Source organism: Nannobrachium achirus (assembly GCF_963921795.1).
Source record: "Nannobrachium achirus genome assembly, chromosome: 22".
Taxonomy (NCBI): Eukaryota; Metazoa; Chordata; class Actinopteri; order Myctophiformes; family Myctophidae; genus Nannobrachium; species Nannobrachium achirus.
The window spans coordinates 51,869,883-51,895,678 of NC_137829.1; the positions used below are offsets into that span (position 1 = coordinate 51,869,883).

Here is a 25,796-nt window from a genome sequence, read left to right on the forward strand (position 1 = left end):
GGTATGCGCTTAGACCAGTAGGCCACCGGGCGCCCCAGCCCCTGGACATGACATAACCCTAATCCAACCCTTGATGCTGAGTGACAAGCAGGGAGACACTGAGGCCACATTCTCATAATATAATTCGGTTTAGTCGTGCGAATGGGAGGGGTGAAGTTGCCACATTCTTGCATATTTAATTGATACGTTTGCCCTCACACTGCACATTATCATCCGAAACAAGGAATCACTGAGTCCACGTCTGTCCACGGGACATACAGTATATCCAAGCTGCATAATAATGCCTCCTCCATCTCCCTGTGTTTATTAATTCTTCAAGTTCAACTCACAATGTAACCACAGGACCCCTGCAAAATTTGCCGCGCAGGCGTTAGCCGATTTATCTGCGGTCGAAGGTCGTCAACGAGCGATCACAAAATAAAACCAGCGGAGGGCGGAGGGACTCCCAAAATCTACCAGCAATAAACCAGACAGCAAATACTTTTAATTGCAAGATATGAATATCTACGAAGAGGAGGACGTCAACGTCTCTCTCTCTCTCTCTCTCTCTCTCTCTCTCTCTCTTGCCCTCCGCTGGCTGGCTCCCTCTGCGCTCCGCGCATAACAGCGTTAAGCGTCTCCATTTGGACATGATTTGGCACAGAGAGCGCGCGCGCCAGCAAGGGCGAGAGAGCCACACATCGGCCTATATTTTATTAGGCCTATAGCCTATATATGATATACAAGTGACTCCAGTGGCACTTTCCTTTTATCTAACTGTGAGCAACAACTCCTCACAAATAATACACCATGTGCGATCGAGGGAGCGGTGATCAGAAATCAATGAGGGGAGGAGGCGGCCAGAATCGTCAGAAATCTAATGAGAACAGACGGGGGGATTTAACCTTTTATAAATAACTATGGATTTAACCCGCACATGGCTCTATATAGCCTACCACAATGTTTCATTGCCTGTATTTGAGACGGATGGATTCACACCAACAGGGAAGCGTTTGCGGTAGCGCATCGAAACCACCGTTTTTTTGTGGATTTGCATTCGTTTCTTTTATTCGAAAAAGAATACGGATGCGTCTTCACACATGCCCAACCGTTGTGTATTTTCCAACAATACGTTATAGGATTCGTTTTAATCGTCATAAAACGTGCCTGTGTGAATGTCGCCTGAGTCGCATTCAGATTCTGATCTGAGTCTTTGGTATGACCCGACCGGGGATCGAACCCCAACCTCCCAGGTTCAGGCCAGACACTCTAACCACAAGGCATTTGATCAAGTATGATTAAGTAGGAGCATTCATTGAAATATGGAGATAAGGTTAGGGCTGTCAGATATGACATTTTACATGACGATTAATTGTCACTCAAATAATTGGCGATCAGCGATTTAATTGTGTTTTGTCGTTGATAATTTTACATCTCTGTTTGGCTTTTAGGCTTTGAAGTTGTACATGGTAGATGTGACACATAACCTAAATATACAAAGAAATTACTGACATATTTGACAACTTACTACTTAAAAAATAACTTTGATTGTGGAAATAGCCGAACCACAAGCTCACAACGCGTCGCGATGCGACGCGTTGTGAGCTTGTAGATCTGCTATTTCCACTATTTCGGACATTTTTCAACATTCACGATTATGACGATTATGACAAAATAATTGCGATAATGTCAAATAATCACGATTGGACGATTATGTAATAATTGTGACAGCCCTAGATAAGGTTATAACGACATGGTTGTACCCATCAGAGACGTCAACGTGGTCCTGGTCCGCTGCATCCTCGCCCGCCTCAGTGTCGCCCTATCGTCCACCTCCGCCCTCCTCCCGGCCATCGTCGCCCGGTTCCACCCGTCGATCGCCGGCACGTGACCCTCTCCGTCGCCCGCTTCTTCCTTCGCGCTCCTCGCGACCATCGCGTCGACCTTCCCCAAGATCTCCGTGACCTGGGCCACGTCGCCTTCCCCCCAGGTGCTGGTGTCCAGGGCGTGGTACCTGTGGCCGCACCTCTCCAAGGCGGCCTGGAGGAAGCCGTGCGCGGCGACGTAGCCCTCCACGGGCGAACCCCTCAGCCGCTCGTGTCGGGTGAACACCTAGTCCGGTAAAATTAAGGCAGAGGTTGGACAAAATTTTATTATTTAGTTTTTCAACTGATTCTGTTAGGAAATTAGGTCTACTAGCCAGGATAAAAAAATCTACCATGATCTGCTCACTGCAAATACCCACAGTGGCCAAATCAAGTTGGGCTCCCATCGACTTTCTATACAGGAGGAAAATACACAGAAAAAAAATCTGCTTTAAGTAGGATGTGAGGGGTCTAACTAGGGGTTTGTCATGATGCTGAATCCATTGCAAGCATTTGTATTTGCAGTGAGCAGATTATGGTAGATGTTTTTATCCTGGCTAGTAGTAGACCTAATTTCCTAACAGAATCAGTTGAAAAACAAAATAATAACATTTTGTCCAACCTGAGTGTATTTTTTCCCTAAATTTACTAGACTAACCACGAGTGTGTTCCTCCAGACGCCGACGCGGTCCAGCAGCTCCAGCAGTCCCTCCACCCTCCACTCCCTGCCTCTGTGAGCGCCCGCGGCCGCGCCCCCCACGGGGATGACCAGGAGGAAGGCGTGAGGCCCCGGGCGGCACAGGGCCGCGCACTCCGCCACGTTGCGCTCCACCAGGCCGGGGTCGCCCACGGAATAGCGGATCCACCGCTCGGGCGTGTTGACCACGGTGAGCCGGCGTCCCGTGGCCCCGTGGACGCCCTGTCTCCTCACGCACATGTCCACGTCCCGCGTGGTGTCGAACAGCCGTCTGCCCAGGAGGGTGTTTCCTGTTCACGACATACAGGGTTATCAATCATCATCACGACCACCACATTTGGTAATTATGTCCAAAACGGTTAATTTTCAGAATAAGGATGAAAAAGAAAGATCAGATCTAAAGTAGCAACAAGCTCAAAACGCTTCACGTTTCGATCTTGTGGATCCTTTTGCACAAAGTAGCGCATTGCAAGATAGAGGGCGCCATATCCCTTTTAGTCACACTGTGCCACTACTTCCTGTTCATCCACAGAGCATTGATTCTAGTTGTTTTCTCCATTAGATTAAAGTGCTTTCTTTTCACTTTTTTCAACTTTTATTACTTGTCAAAATACATTGTATTTGTCTGCCTCATCTTTTTTACCATCCCATCTAATACAAGTTGAAAAAGGTGAAAAGATCTAATGGAGAAAACAACTAGAATCAATGCTCTGTGGATGAACAGGAAGTAGTGGTAGGGTGTGACTAAAAGGGATCTGGCGCCCTCTATCTTGCAATGCACTACTTTGTGCAAAAGGAGAATAAGTTAAAATATGGAGATTAGAGCAACAATATGCAAAGAAAGGACTGAAGATGACTGGTACAGAAAACCAAACATGAATAATGTTGTTCTATGGCCAAAATAGTGATAATCTCACATGACTGCGATTGTGGAATAATCGTGACAGTGCTACCCAGTGTTGCCATGTCTGCTTATTATAAGAGACTTTGGGGCTTGTGTAAATATTGGTTAGTTGAGGGTTGCAGTTTTTGGGGGGGCTCGTTTCTAAAGTGTAGTTTGGACTTGCTTCCTAATGCTGTTTAAACCAGTGGTTCTCAATCATTTTCATGTGAAGGACCCCCCAAATGATATGCTTCGTCCATGGACCCCCCAAATGATATGCTTCTTCCATGGACCCCCCAAATGATATGCTTCGTCCATGGACCCCCCAAATGATATGCTTCGTCCATGGACCCCCCAAATGATATGCTTCTTCCATGGACCCCCCAAATGATATGCTTCGTCCATGGACCCCATACAAGATTATTTTTTTGTTACAATGTTTAAAAAAAGATTAAACATTTTTCAAGATTCGTTTTGAAAATGGCAGATCTATATGCTCACAACGCGTCACATCGCGTTGTGTTGTAAGTAAACCTATAGATCATAGCTATTTTCAGATAGCCGATGTATGTACTGTAGGTTTAAAGTGCTCATGTGGCCTATAAAAGACGCTTCCTTTTGGGCTGGTTTTCATAGGCCTAGTTGCTTATTCCTCTCCTACCAACCTGTCAAACTCTTCTCCAGCCAATCACGGCCCAGCAGAACTATCCTCTGGTCCTGATGACCGCCACGCTGGTTTCCTGTGAAAGGTCAAAGTTCATCATGGCTCGGGTTCTTATCAGTGTGAAAACAATGAGTGCATCATCATCATCAGGTTAATGAGTAGCAAAGGAACTCGTGCACAGAAACTATTATATGATGTTTAGAAGACTTGAGCAACAAGCTTCTGACAAATTGACAAAACTATCCTGTGTTTCAGACAGAAAGACCCACCCTAACATAGACAGACGGACACACACACACACACACAGATGATTAACTTAATGTGAAACATTGTTTTCTCACTCAACAGTAAACAAACCAACATAAAGTTTAAGTGTATAGAGGGTATCTGCACATTTCTAATGTGACAATTTAAGTACTTTTTAATACCTCTAAAATGACAAATTAAACATTGGCCAAATTGTCAAATATATAGAGGCAGAAATTGTGAAAATAGACGATCTACATGCTCAAACGCGAGGCGTTATGAGCATGTAGATCTGCTATTTTCACAATAGATTTTTTTTTTTTTTACTTCGACTTTCTCTGGTGGGAGTCGACTTGTGCAATGAAGTCGACTGAGTCGACTTTTTCGTTAAATGCCCTAACACGCACGCACGCCCTAACACGCGCGCGCGCGCACGCACACATTTTCAGATTGTTTACACACCATGATTCATGCTCCCATGAGTGTAAGGACCTTTAAACGCGACATTAAATAAACACATGCAGTCACAGACGATGCTGTAAGACACATTAAATAAACATGCAGTCACAGACGATGCTGTCAGACACATTAAATAAACATGCAGTCACAGACGATGCTGTAAGACACATTAAATAAACATGCAGTCACAGACGATGCTGTAAGACACATTAAATAAACATGCAGTCACAGACGATGCTGTAAGACACATTAAATAAACATGCAGTCACAGACGATGCTGTAAGACACATTAAATAAACATGCAGTCACAGACGATGCTGTAAGACACATTAAATAAACACATGCAGTCACAGACGATGCTGTAAGACACATTAAATAAACATGCAGTCACAGACGATGCTGTAAGACACATTAAATAAACATGCAGTCACAGACGATGCTGTAAGACACATAAGAGTGACGTACCAATAAGAGTGACGTACCAACCTTTCATTGGGTCTCCTCCTCTGCTGCACATCTTAATGTTGTCTTCAAGGATTCATTGCAAACCGTCATCCATTTACAGTAGGTTGATACCACACACACAGTCTCACAGTGAGGCCACCTTTACACTCCACGTTCAATACCTCTACTACTTTCTTTTATCTGTATCTGCTTGTGACCGAGGGTCAAATTCCACCCCCTCCCCCCCCCCATGTAAAGCTTAAGACTACAAAGGAGAACCTTAACGAAAACATTAATCATAGACCAATCATAGATACCTTTAGAAATGGTGTTGATGAAGTAGCTTAGTGTGGGAGAGTATCAGTGAGCTCTGTGGCTAAATGCGTTTATAGCTCATCAAGTAGGCCTAATAGAATAGTCCCAACTCTTTGGGGTGTTTTTTTGTCGTGTGTGTGTGTGTGTGTGTGTGTGTGTGTGTGTGTGTGTGTGTGTGAGAGAGAGAGATATTCTGTATTTTCACTACTTCTTAAACATTTTTATTTATTTATGAAAATGTTTTTAATTTTATTTATGAAATACTTCAGAAATATGTTTGATTTCATTCAATTGATGAAAAGTTGTGATACAAAGGCCTATGAAATACGCTTTCTTAAAAGATTCAAGACAAAAACACAAATTTACTCGCGGCCCATACAACATCTGGTCGGCGACCCAAACATGGGTCCTGGCCCACTGTTTGGGAAACACAGTGTTAGTTTATGAACGACCAAATCATGTGTACCAAGTGAAGACAATAAGACATCAGAAAATACAAAATACAAAAACTCATTCACCTTCTTCAAAAAGCCTTTTTATTCAGATTCATATTGAGATTGAACGAAGCGGCTGTTCCATTGTCCGACCGAGTCTGTAAAGGAATCATCGAGTTTGAATCAACTCATTTTTGGTGTCTGTACAATAACTGCACAGCATGCAAAAACAAACAAAAAAAACTAAACCAATAAAAGGTCTACAGGTAGGGCTGTCACGATATGACAAATTACATGACGATTAATTGTCACTCAAATAATTGGCGATTAACGATTTAATTTTGTTTTTGTCATTGACAATTACATTTCTGTTTGGCTTTTAGGCTTTGAAGTTGCACATGGCAGATATGACACAAAACCTAAATACACGAAGAAATTACTGACATAATTGACAACTTACTACTTAAAAAATAACATTGATAGTGGAAATAGCCGATCTACAAGCTCACAACGCATCGCGATGCGTTGTGAGCTTGCAGATCTGCTATTTCCACTATTTCTGACATTTTTCAACATTCACGATTATGACGATTATGACAAAATAATTGTGATGTCAAATAATCACGATTAGACGATCATGTAACAATTGTGACAGCCCTATCTACAGGTGCTTAATTCTGTAAGAAAACCAAATTACAAAGTCATTGTTGGGGGGAAAAGAAAAAGGCTTCATAAGCAGCCAGGTTCAGGACAAGAGCTCCCCCTTGCTGCAGGGCGTTGGCATGACGGGAGTTGCTGAAGATATTTACAGCTCAAATAAACGCCGAGTCATACTGTGCCAGAAACGGCAGACCTACAGTACCTGCTCACGAGATTTATGGCCCTATCATAGTGTGGTCCACGGTGATGGTTTATCATCGTGGTGTAGTCTTTTAAAGTCAGAAAACTACAGCCTTACGTCATTAGCCGCAGACCTAGACACATCTCTCCTCTGTTTTTACCATAGAGTATATATATAATAGAGAGTGGACCAGCCCCGCCCCCAGCTATCATTTCAATGCAAGTGCTCAGTGGCGTTTTGAAGCAGAATCCAGGTGCATTCTGGGGGAAATTGGTCTCTACCTAGAGGCCAAAATATTTGACGTCGAGACGTAATGACGTCACGAACGACGTCGACGTCCATTGAACCCTATTGTAGACCCCAGCGGCGAACTCTTATGCTCGTGCATGTATGTTTCACCCCGCCTGAAATTCCAGCTTCGGCCAGTAGGGCGGCCGCTTCAATGTTTACAAGCCGTTCTGGGGGCTTGGTTTTTACTTTCAGACATCTCCCCATCACCCCGTTCACTGATTGGTCGATCCCATCAGTGTGCCCCCTGGTTTTAGAGGCGCGGTGATAGGACTTCACCGTGAGTCCATCACATTGTTAGGTGATAGCTTATCACCTAAAAGTTGAGGTGATAGCTCTTCACCTCAGACTCTGATAGAGGCTTCAGAGAGAGGCTGCAGTGTTGCCAGATTTCGCGAGAGAAATCAGCAACCGGGCCTATGAAAACAAGCCCAAATTAAGAGACTATAATAGGCCACACGAGCACTTGTCGGCTTGTTGCGGGTTGCGTTTATTTTTTGGGGTCTCGTTTCCAAATCACAAGCAAACTTTACGGAAAAACAAGCCCTAAGGCGCTTATAATAAGCAGCCCTGGCAACACTGGTAGGTAGGTCTGCCAACCCAATCATTGGAGCATAATACTACTGCATACAGGCTCATAACTGTAGCTGTAGCTTCACTATTCCAGAAGGTGGCGTACCTGTTCCAGTTCATTTAGCGGTCAGCTTCATTTGATTGGCTGAGAACTGGAAAACAGGTGCTTTTGTTTCTTTTTTCTGTTCCAAATCTTCTGCTGAGCCAATCAGAATGAAGCACCTGCATGGAAAACTGATCCGGATCAAGAAAAGGGTTTATGCCATCTTCTGTAAGCAGGGTCGTCACAAGGGGTAGGAAAGTGGGACTGAGTTACCAGGGCCCAAGGTGGTGGAGGGGCCCTAGTAACTTTAGCTATTGAAAAATAGCAGATATACAAGCTCACAGCGCGGCTGCGAGCTTGTAGATCTGCTATTTTTGAAAAGTCGTGAAAATGAGCGCAAATCTTTGAATATATGTATTTTTTAAGTGAACATTTGTAACTCAAATTTTGCTTCTGGAGGGTCCCTGGAACTAAATATTTTGAGATGGGGGGGGGGGGGGGGTCCTTCACATGAAAAAGTTTGAGCATCACTGACATGGAAAGGTTTCTTGGCACACATTTTCACAATTTTTCAAAAATAGCAGATATACAAGCTCTTGTATATCTGCTATTTTTCAATAGTTAACATTCATGGGGGGCCCGCAGTGAATCCTTGTACCCAGGGCCCAGAATTTGGTGTGACGCCTCTGTCTGTAAGGAAATACAAAATAATAAATATAGCATTTTTTATAACGATTACTCACCCAAGGAGACTTGAATTCATGCCCATTTTTAGTTTTTGTCTGAGCCTCCTTTGTTGTTGCCTGGAACACACGTCTCCTAAAATTATTAGCTTAGGAATGCGATAAAAAAATGATATCTATGAATTCAAGTCTTCATGTGGTAAGAGTAATTGATAGAGAAAAAAATATATATTTTTCGGGGTGAACTTTTAAAGGATAACTTTGTTTTTTTACAACAAGGGTTCATATTTTAGATTGTAATTAGAGAAAAGATAAGATGAGTTTTAAAATGTTTTCATTTTGGCCTACTGGCTTTCTATTGTTTTAGCAAGTTTAGCTATTTTGATTTCAGTAATTAGGCGAGTGATTTCTTTATTACTAAGGAGCACTATTATCCCCCATAAGTCATATCTGCCCATGAAAGATTGTGGTGCATCTTGGGATTGGTCTTACATATTTAGCCACTTGTATGCATGCCCCAAACCACTGAAAGCAAAATCACTCAAATGGCTAAAACAATAGAAAGCAGTAAATGAAAAATGTTTTAAGACTCAGCTTTTCTTTTCTCCAATTACTAAAATCTAAAATATAAACCCATGTTGTAAAAAAAGACAAAGTTGTCCTTTAAGCATTGAGTCTATTAGGCTTTATTGTTCAACAATATCTTTTGTAGATACTTTTGGAAAGCGTACACGGGTGGCCCGTTTGGTTCATCTTCTGACATAGCTTCTTTTTTCTCTTTTTAAGAGAGTAACATAATGTTTCAATTACTCATTTGGTACTAGCCTCAATGCATGGCCTGCCATGGGGAGAACAGGAACAGCTAGGTACATTTGTGTCATTTCTAAAAGAGTTATGTGACATTCATCATTTACATTATATACAATATTTTCAGTTTATACAGTCTTTTGGGGGCCACTGGCACGGCGATTATGTGCCTTTTACATCAAGGTTGTGGGTTTGGATCTACCGCCATCGATCCAGAGTCAAAGTGGTGTGCGGGGATTCTATTGACATCAAAAAGTCCGGTGTGTGCGTGGGATGTGGGTGTACATGGGGATGATGATGTGTGCGTGGGATGTGGGTGTACATGGGGATGATGATGTGTGCGTGGGATGTGGGTGTACACGGGGATGACGATGCAGAGATGGTAATGGTGTGAAGACGAAAGTCTTGAGAATCCAAAATCACTTAGGCCTGGAATTATTGAATGCTTTAACTATCGAAAAATATCAGATCTACAAGCTCACAGCGCGGCACCGAGTGCCGCGCTGCGAGCTTGTAGATCTGCTATTTTTGAAAGAAATCTTGCAAGTCTTTGAATGTATCTTTTTAAAAGCGAATGTTTGTAACTCAAATATTTGCTGCTGGGTGGTCCCTGGAACAACATATTTTGAGACGGGAGGTCCACGGCCAAATGCATGTCATTTTGGGGGTCCTTGGGGGACATGAAGAAGTTTGAGAACCACTGATTTAGAAGAAGGATTTAGAAGACAGAATCGGGTCAAACATATTCAAAGACTTGAACACGTGTTCAAGATTTTTCAAAAATAGCATTTTTCAAAAAATAGCAGATCTACAAGCTCGCAGCGCGGCTGTATATCTGCTATTTATTTAATAGTTAAAGCATAAAATAATGAAAGTGGTTCAAATCCAAAGTGACGCAGATTTGCGTTCCCGGTCGAAATGGCTTACAATAAATTGAAATACCAAATCAAGTCTGTGATCAAATCCTTTAATATTCTTAAGTTGTTTTAAATTGAAGAAAAACACAGTTACAAATAGACTTAAAAAAAAAAAAAAAAAAAAGAGAGACAAATAAATAAAAGCTGACTCGAGGCTGTTCCTAAGTGAATTACTTAGTAAAAAAAATAAAAAAATACCAAATTGCAGTGTCAATTTTCTAATTGCAGTGTCAATGATTAATTACAGTGGGACTTCTATTCCTTCAATAATAAAACAAAAAGACCATGTAAGAAATTTGCTTCAATAAACGGTTGAATTGTTTTGCGTGTCCGTTTCGCTCAGGAATACACGCCTTTTAGCCAATGACTAATAGGCTACCTGGAGTATGGGGGGCGGCAGCTGCACTATGCTGGGGTTAAAACAGAACAGACACAACAGAAATGTCAGAATAATGGTCTTCTAGGTAGTGTTAAGATACTCAAGCTTGTGATGGACCTTTTTCCCGTAAAATGCAGCTCAACGTATTGCCGGGTGAAGAATTATGGATCGATCAGGAGCAAAAAAAGGCTCTAAGTTCTACAACTATGAGAATACTTTCTCACAACCCTTTAATCCTTAAACCACTCGAGCCCTATTTTACACTGTTGTACAACAGTGTTGCACAAATGCAACATTGTCCACAGTTTTAATTTTTTTATACTGAAGCCAGGTTGGTACAGTTGGAAGGGTTAGGTAAAGGCCAATACATGCTCCTTCCGATGTCGAGCGGCACGGGTTCCGAGACCGGCGGCCATCAGAAGTTCTGAACGACGTCGATTTGTAGTTTTGTCACCTCCCTTTCCCCAAGAAAAAGTCGAGATGTCATAAAGGAGCATGTTATCGCGCTTTACGTTTGCTGTTCAACTCCTCACATGATGTTTTTGCCGGGAGGAATGGAGGGCGGTGCATCTCTAAGCACGTCTATTAAGGCTCGCAAGAAACTGAAGTTTGAGGTTGTACTAAAAGGACAACATCAGCAACCAAAAAGGGTGATGCTTGGAGAGGAGGAACGATGACAATCTGCGTCACAATCATGAACGGGGAAACTCAACCGAATACATTTCATCAGTGGTTCTCAAAACATTTACATTTCAAGGAAATGAGTGTGCAAGGAGGATGTCCATTTGGTTCCATTTGTACACTCACGAGTTCCAGACCTGGCACTCCTCATCCGCACTGCACACGAGCGAAGCGAAATACAGTCCGCATATGGTGCGTCGGCCATTGCGTTGCGACGTAGCCTGAACCAATCAAATAAATACACAATAATATAAAGTGTATGGGGGGCGGGACATGGCCATTTACCTCTATGGATGTTGGCGCTAAACCTCGCCCAAATAGAGGCTCCGCGAGCAAAAAAAACGGAGGGGTGGACGACGTCGCGGCACGACGCGTTGTCGCTCGCGGTAGGTCAGGACGTCCTCATTGAAACACATGTATTTTTATGAGATTTCATCGCTCGCGTCGCGTCGCTCACGACGCATCGCGGGCAGTGCGGATGAGCCGTAAGGGTCCATTTGGAACCCCATCAAGGAACTGTGAGACCCCTACTTTTGAGAACCACTCATGTGTAGAGGAGAGGAGAGGGCATGACATGGGACAGGGGTGAAGCAACGTTTCCATGATAGCAGGAACCCCAACAGCCACGGTCCCCTTACCATCTTTTCTTAAATAGCTGATGCACGCTTTGTTTGCGGATCTATTTTTGAAAAAGCTCTGATAAATTTGACAATAATTACATGATTAATGACATGGATATATATATATATATATATATATATATATATATATATACATATACATATACATATATATATATATATACCGGTATATATCTTTTTTGCAATTTAGATTCAGGTAATGCTTCCACTTGGAGAAAGTGCACTCGGGTAGGAGGAGCTAGTGCATACATGGAGTAAATTGAGATAAACTCTAAAATAAAATAAAAATAAAACAGGTGAAATCCACCCTTTTTGACAGCATGTGCAAGTAACAGTCAAAATCCCAATTTTATCATTTGTTGCACGACCGAAAATAATTAACTTTTCAAGTTTTCCGGCGTGTGACGTATGTATACTCACGCGGCAAAGTGAAAATTAGGCTTAAGCGTGGGGGTATCGATGCACCGATTTACAGCACATGCACGAACCGAGACGGAGTGTTAGCCCAGCGGAGTCCTGCACGCTGGAAGCAGCTTCACTAGAGCAGAGCGCGCGTCCACGAGGAGGCCGATATAAACAGCTTAACATCTTAAAACCCTATATACTTAATTGACCGGGATCTATCCATGGCCCTTCACCCCCTCCACCGAAAATAGCCAACCTACAAGCTCACAATGCGTCGTGTAGACCGGCTAGCCAACCTACAAGCTCACAATGCGTCGTGTAGACCGGCTAGCCAACCTACAAGCTCACAATACGTTGTGTAGACCGGCTAGCCAACCTACAAGCTCACAATGCGTCGTGTAGACCGGCTAGCCAACCTACAAGCTCACAATGCGTCGTGTAGACCGGCTAGCCAACCTACAAGCTCACAATGCGTCGTGTAGACCGGCTATTTACGGCACATGTTCACCAATTATGACATGGCCAGAATAGGGCTGCTAGAGTTTGGCCCTTGACCCACAAACTGATTATATTTGGCCCCCCGCGGCGCCACAGATGACAGAGCAGGCAGAAGAGTGGGCGCGTGGTGCTATTCCAATGGCCTTAAAGTCAGAGAGAGAGAGAGAGAGAGAGAGAGAGAGAGAGAGAGAGAGAGAGAGAGACATCCGCAACGAGCTGTGATGAGCTTGTACTTTATATCAGCTGTTATCGTGTGCGATGTTGTTGCAGGGTTTACGTCGCTACAGTATGTGGAGTGGAGCGTCTTCTCTTCTCTCTCTTTTATCTTACTTATAAAGAGGCCTATGAAATCTATAGGCTGAAGAGCCCTGGGTTAGAGTGCATGTTCAATAATGTGTCTCACTTGACTGGTAAAATAGCGCCTGTCCGACATGAACTATCTTCCAAGAATCACATTTTATCAGTGAATGGAAACAGGCAATATGCACATTTTCTTGATTCGAATTTCTGTTGATTCGCTTCCTATTTCCATGCCGCTGCACACACACACACACAGGAAAACAAAAAGACCGTAAAAGTAAGTCAAAGTGAGCCACAGCTGGTCTGACTCTGGTCTCGCGAGTTAGCCTAATAACTTAGCAGCTCTGCTCCCCTCCAACTCCAAGTAACATTAAACCATAACGTATGGTTCTCACTCTCAGCAAATGTATGAAGCCTGTGCATTCTCCATGTGTCCACCTACAAAATGCTGGATTATAGTTCTTCAAATGGACCCGACCTCTCTCTCTCTCTCTCTCTCTGGGTCATCGGATTCGGATCTCCGTGCCATCGGATTTTCAGGCCATCGGAATATGGAGATTTAGCCCAGAAGAGTAGGGAGGAAGTTCATGAAATATGGAGTACATACAGGGTGAGAAGAGGGTGGAGGTTTTTTAAAAGGGGTATAGCAAAATGAGCGCTCCCTTGCCAAGCCAGCTTGATTTAAGGCAAAGGTTACACCTTACTACTGTTGCATTCTAAACGTGGACAGTAAGAAAAAAATTAAGACAAATTAATCTCAACAATCTGCTAGATTACATGAGCGGGTGGGTGTTAACTTTTTCTTCTGTAAAAAAGGAAGCATTCGACAGAAGGCAGGAGAAACTTGACAACGTGAAACGTGAACTCACTCACTGTGTACTGCATTTCAACTGTAGTAAACTCCAGGCGCGGTAGAGAGGGAACATAGCATGTTCTTCCAGTGTAACAGACCGATGTAACAAACTGCTGCTGGTCAAAAAATACGCTCACATTCTGGGATCGAGAGACGGTTAAAGATGACCGGATGAAAAACTAGAACGAGTCATGGATGTGTGCAATGCCGACGAGTGAAAAAAAAAAAAAAAAGTAAATAAACTTGAAATGTGGTAATTTAATGACTTGAGGGTTAAGTGACTACCTGTGTGTGTGGGATCGGTGCTACTCCATGTTTGCATCTTTTTTTTTAGGACGAGTCCATTAAAGTCAGAGCCCTTACTGTGGGTAAAGCAGACTCACTTCCAACCCTCTAGAAGCCATGTAGTGCTTGTCTCCAGCTGATCAACACAGCTTGCTTGACATCAGGTTTTCATACAAAACTTGGGAACGTTGAGCTCTATCCTCCCCCCCCCCATCAAGAGAGGTTGAGCTCAATCTAGCCTAGTGGTTCTCAAGATGGGGGTCGGTCCGAGGGGGGGATTCCGGGGGTCCCCCGCTTCCAGCAGGATGACTGATCATTAGGAACCAAATGAACCCCTTCATCGGGGCCTGAGAGTGTAAAAACAGAACCGAATTGGAACCCGGTTCCATTTGTAAACTATCAGTTTGGGAGGGGGGGGGGAGGGGGGTCCAATGCCCAAATACCGAACTCGGAAATCCTTCTCTAGTCCAATCAGAATTGCTTGCAACGCCGTGGGGCCATCGAAAACCACGCCAAGCTTTTGCAGCAGCAGGAAGGAATAAATAACCCCCACCTCTTCCCTTCCCACCAACCACAGACCAGAAGGAATAACCCCCACCTCTTCCCTTCCCACCAATCACAGACCAGATAAGCTTGCTGAAGTCGCTTGGGTTTTCCGAGGGCAATGAGGATGAGCTGCCTCATCTCAATGACAGCTGGTGGGTGGGGGGGTGGGTGGGGCCCGGCCCAGAACGGGAAATGGGCTAATTCTCGCTGATTGGCTGAGTGTGTCATGGTGTGTCACCTCGGGGGGGGGGGGGGGGGGTTTCGAGGGGGACTTTACAAGGACTTAAAGGGTGGGGTCGGGGGGTTATGATGCATGGGGCGTACAGCAGTGCACACCTGCCCTTCTTCTTCTCACATTCTTAAGTCCTTGAGTTCCTCCAGTCCAGAGCTTTGGGTCCACACAGACTACATTCTCTCTCTCTTTCTCTCTTTCTCTCTCCATTTCATTTTGTGGCCATCTCTCTCTCTGTCTACTGTGGTTATTTAAACCCACTTAGGGCCTAGAATTATTGAATGCTTTAACCAGTGGAAAAATAGCAGATATACAAGCTCACAGCGCGGCACCGATTGCAAATGTCGTGAAAATGTGTGCAAATCAAATTTTGCTCCTGGGTGGTCCCTGGAACTAAATATGTTGGATGGGGGGGTCCGTGGCCAAATGCATATCATTTTGGGGGTCCTTCACATGAAAAGGTTTGAGCCCCACTGACATAGTAGTCTCTCAAGAACAGACTAACTGAGCTCCAGTTAAGTGAAAAGGAGCTTTTCTTTGACGATGGCTGGCCAGATTGCCGACATAGAAACATAGTTTTTTCAAAAAAATCTTAGAAGGATTCAAAAGACACTTATAGAATCGGGTCGAAATTCAAATTTTCACGATTTAAAAAAAATAGCAGATCTACAAGCCGCGCTGTGAGCTTGTATATCTGCTATTTTTCAATAGTTAAAGCATAAAATAATGATACACAATACTGTGTACCCGTTCTGAATGGGTTAATCTGTCTAACTTGCATCTCTCTAAGGTTTTAATGGGGTTCAGAGCCCCCCCCCCCCCGCCGGCCGGTCCCCCTTCCTTTGTCCCGCTGACTGACTCTCGCAACGGGTGGAGAAATGGAGTGAGTGGAGCGGCGTGGTGGTGGTGGTGGTGGTGGTGGTGTTGGTGGTGGTGGTGGTGGGGGGCTAGCGGGGTGCGACCGACCGACCGACCGCCCACACTGGGACCAGCGTAGAGACCACCACCACCACACGTCGGGGGAGGGGTGGAGTGGTTCGCGGGCGTGTGGGAGGTGGAGCAGGGCGCTTCTTCTTAGTTTTGTTTCTTGGCCCCCGGGTCGCCGTAGCTGGAGCCCGTTTTCTTCACCTCGGTGACACCGATGAGGCGGCGGATAGCGATGGAGGCTAGAAGAGAAAAACACACCCGTTATTATGATAGCGATGGAGGCTAGAAGAGAGACGCAATGACACAAAAATACACCCGTTATTATGATAGCGATGGAGGCTAGAAACACAGCCGTTATTATGATAGCGATTAGGGATGGGTATCGTCTGCGATACTTTTAATGGTATCGATTGCATGACGTCGATACTATCGGGTATCGGTTCACGTAAAAATGAACGATACCTCGTTTCGATACTCTGGAAGGCACCCCTGGCCGGTCGCATCTGTAACAGTTGGGCTACTTAGAGTTTAATGACTGCTTTAGTAGGTTACACTCGTTACTGTGGAAAATAGCCGACAATAGCCTATAATGTTTATTATGATGATGATTATCCAACGTTAAACTTAAATAAAAAGTAGCAAAAATGGTATCGAAAAGGGTATTGTATCGATTCCCAGGTATCAAAAAAGGTATCGTATCGATTCAAAGGTGAACGATACCCATCCCTAATAGCGATGGAGGCTAGAGGAGACACAATGACACAAAAACACACCCGTTACTAGGGCTGTCACGATTATGACATTTTACATGACGATTAATTGTCACTCAAATAATTGCGATTAACGATTTGATTGTGTTTTTGTCGTTGACAATTACATTTCTGTTTGGCTTTTAGGCTTTGAAGTTGCACAAGGCAGATATGACACATAACCTAAATATACAAAGAAATTAAGGACATATTTGAAAACTTTATATTTAAAAAAGAACATTGATAGTGGAAATAGCCGATCTACAATGTGAGAAGCGTTGTGAGCTTGTAGATCTGCTATTTCCACTATTTTTGAATATATATTTTTTAAATATATGAACATTTTTCAACATGGAAACGATTATGACGATTATGAAAAATAATCACGATTATGTCAAATAATCACGATTAGACGATTATGTAATAACTGTGACAGCCCTACCCGTTATGATAGCGATGGAGGCTAGAGGAGACACAATAGCCCCTTTTCGACAGCAAATTTAGCACCACACCACACCGCACCACATACAAATATCTACATTTTCCATACACAAAAGTACCCCTGTCGGTAAGAAACAAATTAACCCTTTCAACTGTGATTATTGTGACCGAAGGTCGCATATACTCTGAAAAAACGTGTCGCTTGAGTGACCTTCCTTCCTTCCTTCCTTCCTTCCTTCCTTCTGTAACCTTCCTTCTGTAACCTTCCTTCTGTAACCTTCCTTCTGTACGGGAGTGATGTCAGTGTGGCGTTATTTGAAATGACGCCGCAGCTCCAGGCGGAGCCGCTCGATTGTCCACGACATTGCAAGCGGCGCGAAGGCCAGCGGGCCTTTGTCAAATAATCACGATTAGACAATTATGTAATAACTGTGACAGCGGCCAGGGCCGCGCGGCCGGCGGAGCGCCGCGCGAGTTACGAAGCCGTGGTTAATGTAATCGTTATATTTATGCCCAGGCCGTAAGGATTGGGCAAGCCCACGTTAAACGCCCTGTCCAAGTGACTACAATGGAGCGCTCCCTAGCTCCGGTTCAGCCAATCAAAAGCTTCCGTGGGCGGGGTTTCCCTGGAGCTGCGGTGTCATTTCCAATAACGCTGTCAGTGTGATGTCAGCGAGTTGTGACATCACTTCCTGTACGGGGCGGCTACACTAAATGTGGATAACACTATATATGGAGATAGTCCAGTCCATCATGTCATATGGGACTACCGTCATAGACAGTAGCCAAAAGAGAAGGAGGATACACAAGAGAAGGATACACAAGAAAGACTAAGAAAGACAAAAAAAGGAGGAGGAGGATAAAGATACCAAAAGGAGAGAGAAGAAAGGGTGGATGAGGTACAATGTGTCTCAGAAAAGAAAATGTAACAAGGAGGTGGCAATGGGGCGGCTAGATAAAGTTATTTGACCTGGATCCAACTTTAAGTCGACGCACAGGATTCCAGAAGTGTAGCGCTTATTCGCTCTTGTATCAAACTGGTACTCGAAACGTTCTTAGAATTTAATATATCTTTTCTAAAGTAAATATGGGGGTTGGAGGCGGCTGTGAAAAAAAGAGAAGAATAAAAAAGAAAAAAAGGAGGAGGAGGATAAAGATACCAAAAGGAGAGAGAAGAAAGGGTGGATGAGGTACAATGTGCGGTATCCTCCTTGTCAAGCTCGACGTTGGGCATTTGGACCTATACATGGAGAAATGGAGCGAACCTGTTTGGCCTAAACATGGAGATGTGGTACAGAATGACTCATATATGGGCATAAAAAGTATGTCATGTGACATCACTTCCTGTACAGACAGTCAGACAGACAGACAGACAGACAGACAGATAGACAGACAGACAGACAGACAGCCATTGACTCCGGCCTAACAATGGCTACTGTCTATGACGGTAGTCCCATATGACATGATGGACTGGACTATCTCCATATATAGTGTTCTCCACATCTCCATTTTTAGGCCCTATCGCTCACACCCTAGGTGGGGTTGGCGATAGGGCCTTTCTGTGTGGAGTTTGCATGTTCTCCCCGTGTCTCCAAGGGTTGATACCCTCACAAAAACATGAACAAACTCCCCCAGAATGACAACTAGAATCGTCAGAGAAACGCTGGGGTTGGCCAAGATGGTAAAGAATTGGCGCGACCTCGCCCTTTAGGGCGAGGTCGCATGTCACCCTGAGGTCGCATTCCACCCTCAGGTGTCTTACTAGTGATACATAATACATAATATAAATAATACATATACATAATACTGGATGTACATAACGATACCTTGTGAAACCACATTCTGCATGACGAGTACCTTTATTTTTGGCACTTTAAGTACATTTTGATGCCTCTCCTTATATGTACTTTTACTCTAGTAAATGTGTAATTCTGGACATTTGATACTGTACACTTACTGTAAGTCCAAAATGTGAGTACTTTCTTCCACCACTGCATGCACCCACGCACGCGCACACACACACACACACACACACACACACACACACACACACACACACACACACACACACACACACACACACACACACACACACACACACACACACACACACACACACACACACACACACACACACACACACACACACACACACGACTGTCGTGTTCTTGGGACACTTTACAACCATGCATGTATCGTCTCTGTCCGGTGGAATAACCTTGTATGTTGGCCCGTCACGATTATTACATATCATCTAATCACAATTCACCCTTTGTCAAGTCCCGCCTGTTGTCCCGCCCATCTTCACACCCATTGGTTGCTGTGTCTTGGTGGGACATACGGTGGGACACTCCATCCACTACAATTGTAATTCAGTTGCTTCGTATTGTTATTCTGTGTGTTCAATTCTAATTTCAAACTTGGTTTCAGTCAAATGGAGCTGCTCAGTGGCAGTATAGTGACTCAGCATGTTTTTAAATGTTTTTATTTCTCCAAAAAGAATGTTTTTGCAAATTCAACATAAAAAAGGTGGAACCAGGGCGGGACAAGGCAGAGAGAGCCTGCTGGTAATACAATTTATACATTTGTATTACAACTATCCTAATTATAATGAACTATAATGGATTATAACTGTGATTATAATACAATATAAAGTATTAATGTAAATTATAATACAATATAATAGATTATAACAGTGATTATAACACAATAGAATCAATTATCATGTATATACAAGCCCAACTTTTATATCTGCTATTTTTGAGCGGTGGTAAACAGCTCCATAGAGCGGCAGTGCGTGTGTCTGTAGCCACGCGTTTTGCCATAGCAATGTGTGTGTGTAGCCTGTATTACATCACCAATTAAATCCTAGACCTATATCATAGTCTGAAGACGTTATGCAAGCACGACCACCGCTCACTTCACATTGGGTGTGATTTTTCAACAGTTAACATTCATGGGGGGCCCGCAGTGAATCCTTGTACCCAGGGCCCAGAATTTGGTTTGACGCCCCTGGGTATAGCGATGGAGGCTACAGAAGACTAGCCTGGGATCAAGCCTGATTCGCTACGTTTGTCTTTTCCTCACGTCACTTCTCAGTCTGGCACGCAGTAGTCTCGCGTGGCCAGACTGTTGCCTCCGCGATTTGGTCAAATGCTCCCGGCATACAGTCTGGTAAAGGGAAATGGAAACGATGAGTGCGAGATAAAGCGGAAGTGAAGCCCCCTCGTCACTTCCGTTTCAGTCTCCCATCGCACACATTTATCATTATATAAACAAGTCAGTCATAACCAATCTGGAGTCTGCATATATGGGCATCTCCATATATGGGCATCTCCATATATATGCATCTCCATATATGTGACTGAGGCTGGAGGAACCGTCCAAATGTCAGCGATTTTAAAACGGTAGAAAAGTGAGAAAATGAAGTCAATGTCGTTTTTTGTATTTTTCGTTTTTTTCCAATTCACACAAGTTCGAATTTAGAACAAGGGTTTCGTGTCAAAAGATAGTTGTTTTAAGGTACTACAATGGCTAATTTTATTTGTTAAACTAGGCTGCTTTTGGAAGGAATTGTACATGGTTTTTGGGGGAGGAGAGATTGCACTCTGAGAACTCATTGTCTCGAATTTCACGCTTTGAGCACCGCCCCATACAACGTGGTGCATCTGGTTGTAGTGTGTAAACACTCTCAGTGACTAACTTCATCTCGCTAATGTTATTGGTTTGCAGAAGACAGTATTCTGGAAGGATTTATTTTTTGATTTATACGTCGTGATCTGACTCTCTGAGTCGCTCTCGGGCACACAAAGAAAGACGCAGCGATGATGTCTTCTCGTAATGGAACAGCCGGCGCTAATGGGAAGCTAACGCTATACAGCGTATCTCACAACTCAGCCTCTCGTCTGTGGTAAAAAATAAAGCCCCGCCACTCAAGAACGGTTCTTACCTTTTGTGAACATTCAGTCCAAAAAGTAAAGGTCCTATACACTTCTCTCAACTGTTTACTTTTCAAGCGTGGAAGAAAATCCAATCAGCGTGTTGAAATAAAGAGTTTATATCACTCATTTTGTCAGCCGGTGCATTATTTTCCCCTCTATTATTCGTTGTGTCTATACCACGTGACCAGGGGAGGTAGCGTGTCTAAAAACAAAGGACCGGCTGACAAAATGAGCGATATAAACTTTATTTCAACAAGCTGCTTCGATTTTCTTCCACGCTTATGAAGTAAACAGATGAGAGACCGGCATAGGACCTTTACTTTTTGGATATAATGTTCACAAAAGGCAAGAAGCGTTCGAGAACGGCGGGGCTTTATGTTATACTACAGACTAGTGGCCGAGCTGCGAGATACGCTATAGCGTTAGCTTCACGCTAGTGCTGGCTGTTTATTATGAGAAGCAGTGGCTAACGGCTAACGCTAACGTTAGCTAGCGCTAGCTGCAGGCTAACGCAGGCATCGTATACACAACTGGAATTGTTGCTCTATTGTTGCTCTTCTACAAGCTCACAACGCGAGGCGGTTAAGCCTGTCAGAACCGTCAGATTATCCTTCTGACTGAAGTTACACAAACACTGATGATGTTACATGAAGCACAGTTAGCCGACCAATTTCGATAGGTCACGAGTTACGGTGTTGCGCACGTGCATTCCCGTAGAGCAACGTGGACTGACGAAAACTGGTGCCCCATAGAACTTTGTGCCACTATAGGAAGAATACTTTCCTTTTCTCATTTACTTAAGTAAAAGTATCAGTAGGCAGTAGCACTGCAAATTAGATATACTCTGTTACAAGTAGAAGTCCGGTATTAAATAAATATATTTTTAAGATAGCAGATCTACAAGCTCACAATGTGAGCTATTTTCAAATGGCCAAAATGTGTATAGGCTACAATAACAGCTGAAGTGGTTAATGTATGTGTTGGACTATTAAAATCAAAATCTACAAAGCAATAACTAAAGTTTAAAACATACATAAACCACTTTAGCCCTATGTTATACCAGTAAGACTCCCTAATCGGGAGATAAGCGACCGTAGGTGGCTTATCTCCACAAATAGGGCAAAAATGTGTTTTTCCAAAATCTTCCTGATCCATGTTGATGACATGAGTGTAGACATGCTGTGTAGTGATATTCGTGATTTTAGGGCAAAAACTGTAGGAGCAGTGTCCAAAAATGTGTTTTAAAAATCGGCCTGAAGGTGGCGCTAGAATAGGGCCATGTGAGAAATGAGGGGTGGGGTCTCCGCGTTGCCTTGGCGGACGAATAGGTACCGGCCCCGGCTCTCCCGGACGCTCCTAGCCCGAGTTACGGCATTTTATGTGCGCTGCAGTGGTAGGGGGTCCTCCACTGGGGGCGCCACCACTTTTGCATCCGTTCTGGAGCACCAGGAGTCGGTGGTCCCCGGGAATTCCCCGTGAGCAGCCCCGTTGGGGTGGTCATTTGGTCATTTTTGCACATTTGGTCATTTTTTACATCCGGGGGTCCTTGGAGGTTGTAGTTTGGCAGGCAAGGAGTGTGTGTGTAAAATCTGGCATGGATGGGGTCAACGGGTGCGGAGATATAAGCAGGGAAAAAGTGTGACGTGTGAGCACATTTGGTCATTTTTTACATCTGGGGGTCCCCCAGGGACCTGGGGGTCCCTGGGGCTCCGGGGGTCCTTGGAGGTTGTAGTTTGGCAGTCAAGGAGTGTGTGTGCAAAATTTGGCATGGATGGGGGCAACGGTTGTGGAGATATGAGCAGGGCAAAAGTGTGACGGACTCACTGACTCACTCACTCACTGACAGACAGCCGGTGGAGGTTTTGGTAGTAAATGCGACCTACGGTCGCAACCAAGGCTATTTGAAAATAGCCGATCTACAAGCTCACAACGCATTGCGGTGCGACGCGTTGTGAGCTTGTAGATCTGCTATTTTCAAACATTTTGTACATTTACTTTTGGTACTTTAAGTACATTTGGATACCAATACTTTTGTACTTTTACTCAAGTACATTTTTAATTCTGGACTTTTACTTGTAACAGAATGATTCTACATTGCAGTATTGATACTTTTACTTAATTATAAAATGTAGGTACTTTTGTAATACACTATTTTAATAAAAAATAAAAACTACAAAAAGAAGAAAATGACAGGATGAGCATATAAGGAGGGGAGGAGGTAGAAAAGACCACTGGCCACTATTTCTGACATGGCTGCAAGCACTATAGCACAATATATTACCACAGGTCTACTACCAGTAAGACTCCCTAATCGGGATAGGCCAAAAGTTTGTTTTACCAATTATCAAGACATACGGGCAGTTGACAGTTTGCCATGGTTACTCATTGAAGTTGAATCTCCATATATGGAGATAACCTACGCATCACACTAAGTCTGACCTCACCAGCCCATATTTGGGCATGAGCAACTTATGTCTCCATATATGAAGATATGATGACATCACACAGTCCTCAGCCGATGATGTGGCGTGATGTCATACAATACACAAACGAGCCCTACAGTATAAAGGGGCAATTCTTGCCAGGAAAGAAGCATTTCTTCGACTCAGACCTTATCGCCAGGGTTGGCTTATAGCAGCTGTCGGTAGGACCATATATGGATTATGTTAGTGTGGATCTCCTAACAGGGCATCATCTGGGATACAATCCCTTTTATGCCCATATATGGAGATCCCTAACAGAATCCCTTTCATGCCCATATATGGAGATCCCTAACAGAATCCCTTTTATGCCCATATATGGAGATCCCTAACAGCATCCCTTTTATGCCCATATATGGAGATCACTAACAGCTAACAGAATCCCTTTTATGCCCATATATGGAGATCCCTAACAGAATCCCTTTTATGCCCATATATGGAGATCCCTAACAGAATCCCTTTTATGCCCATATATGGAGATCCCTAACAGAATCCCTTTTATGCCCATATATGGAGATCCCTAACAGAATTCCTTTTATGCCCATATATGGAGATCCCTAACAGAATCCCTTTTATGCCCATATATGGAGATCCCTAACAGAATCCCTTTTATGCCCATATATGGAGATCCCTAACAGAATCCCTTTTATGCCCATATATGGAGATCCCTAACAGAATCCCTTTTATGCCCATATATGGAGATCCCTAACAGAATCCCTTTTATGCCCATATATTATGGAGAAATCCCTGCTCTGAGTATCTGACATCAGTGTGATGTCACCTGTTTATGCAAAACTATGACGATAAATGTTCGTCGACTACTTTTTTTTCACTGACGAAAACTAAAGAGACACGAAATTAAAACTAAGCAATGATGACTAAAACTATGACAAAATATATTGACAATTTTGTCAAGAAATAAAAACGAGAACTAAAGTCATTTTATGTTTGGTTGCACTCAGGTCTTGCACTCGGAAAATAGCCGATCTACAAGCTCACAATGCGTCGCGGCACGACGCGTTGTGAGCTTGTAGATCGCCTATTTTCAGATGCAACAAAATGTGTAAAATCAGCCAAAAAGACACCATCAAGGCCCGCCAAAAATGTTTTGTCAACAAACAACTAAAAACGTTTCAGATGACTAAAATATGACTATAAAACTAAATCGCATTTTATTCAAAAGACTAGTCTACAACTAAAACTAAATCAAAAATGTGCTGCCAAAATCAACACTGCTTACAAGGAGGATGCTGGCTAAAACAAAACTAACTCTCCCTCTCCCTCTCCCTCTCTCTCTCTCTCAGATGTCTCAGTATGACGGTTCAACCTCAGAAGCGTGGCCGTGGCCGTCCCAGGAAGAACCCTGTCTGTCTGCCCTCCCCTGCACTGCAGTGTGTGGTGAACCAACCTCAGAAGCGCAAACCTGGCCGTCCCAGAAAGCATCAATGTGGCGGTGAGTCACAATTCTAAATAATTCTCAGCCCTGATTTACCGTTGGCGCGTAGCACACTCACAACCAGCAGATCGTTTGATCTACAAGGTCATATCGGGATCACGCAACGCTATATTTTAGCGGTAATTACGAGACAATTTCACCTAAATTATTACAAAACAGTACCCCAGGGAAATGGGAATACATGTAAAATTAGATATAAACATTTTTACTTGTTTTATTTTCACGGCATTAAATTCACTGGCCCAAAAGGGCAAGTCCCTGGTGAGTTCTGGTGGCCCTGTCACTCTAAAAAGTACATCCGGGCCAGCGGGCCATTTATAATGTCGAGCCCTGCCATATATGGAGATCCCTAACAGAATCCCTTGTATGCCCATATATGGAGATCCCTAACAGAATCCCTTTTATGCCCATATATGGAGATCCCTAACAGAATCCCTTTTATGCCCATATATTATGGAGAAATCCCTACTCTGAGTATCTGACATCAGTGTGATGTCACCTGTTTATGCCCATATATGGAGATCCCTGCTCTGCGTATCTGGTTGCTATGGTAAACAGTTGGTTGCTAGGGTAAAAAAACATGGTTGCTATGGTAAACAGTTGATTGCTAGGGTAAACAGTTGGTTGCTAGGGTAAAACCATGGTTGCTAAGGTGGTTGCCAACGTACACTAACAAACCAGCAACAACAGACTGTTGCCACAGCAACGTACACAAAGGTTTGTGTACACATGTGGTGTGATGTCATACTGATGCAGAGATATGAGCAGGGCAAAGGTGTGACGTGTGACGTGTGACGGACGGACGGACGGACGGACGGACGGACGGACGGACGGACGGACGGAC

General features: G+C 43.7%; 1 protein-coding gene across 1 annotated transcript in view; it reads right to left on the reverse strand.

The window, feature by feature from the left end:
- Positions 1-15,773: 15,773 nt before the first annotated feature.
- LOC308308347 (1-acyl-sn-glycerol-3-phosphate acyltransferase gamma-like) overlaps positions 15,774-25,796 on the reverse strand; it is a 93,144-nt gene continuing 83,121 nt past the window's right edge. Inside the window, exon 10 of the mRNA XM_080753767.1 lies at positions 15,774-16,124. Within this exon, the coding sequence (XP_080609893.1) occupies positions 16,033-16,124 (92 nt within the window). The 3' untranslated portion in view covers positions 15,774-16,032. The remainder of the gene's footprint in view (positions 16,125-25,796) is intronic.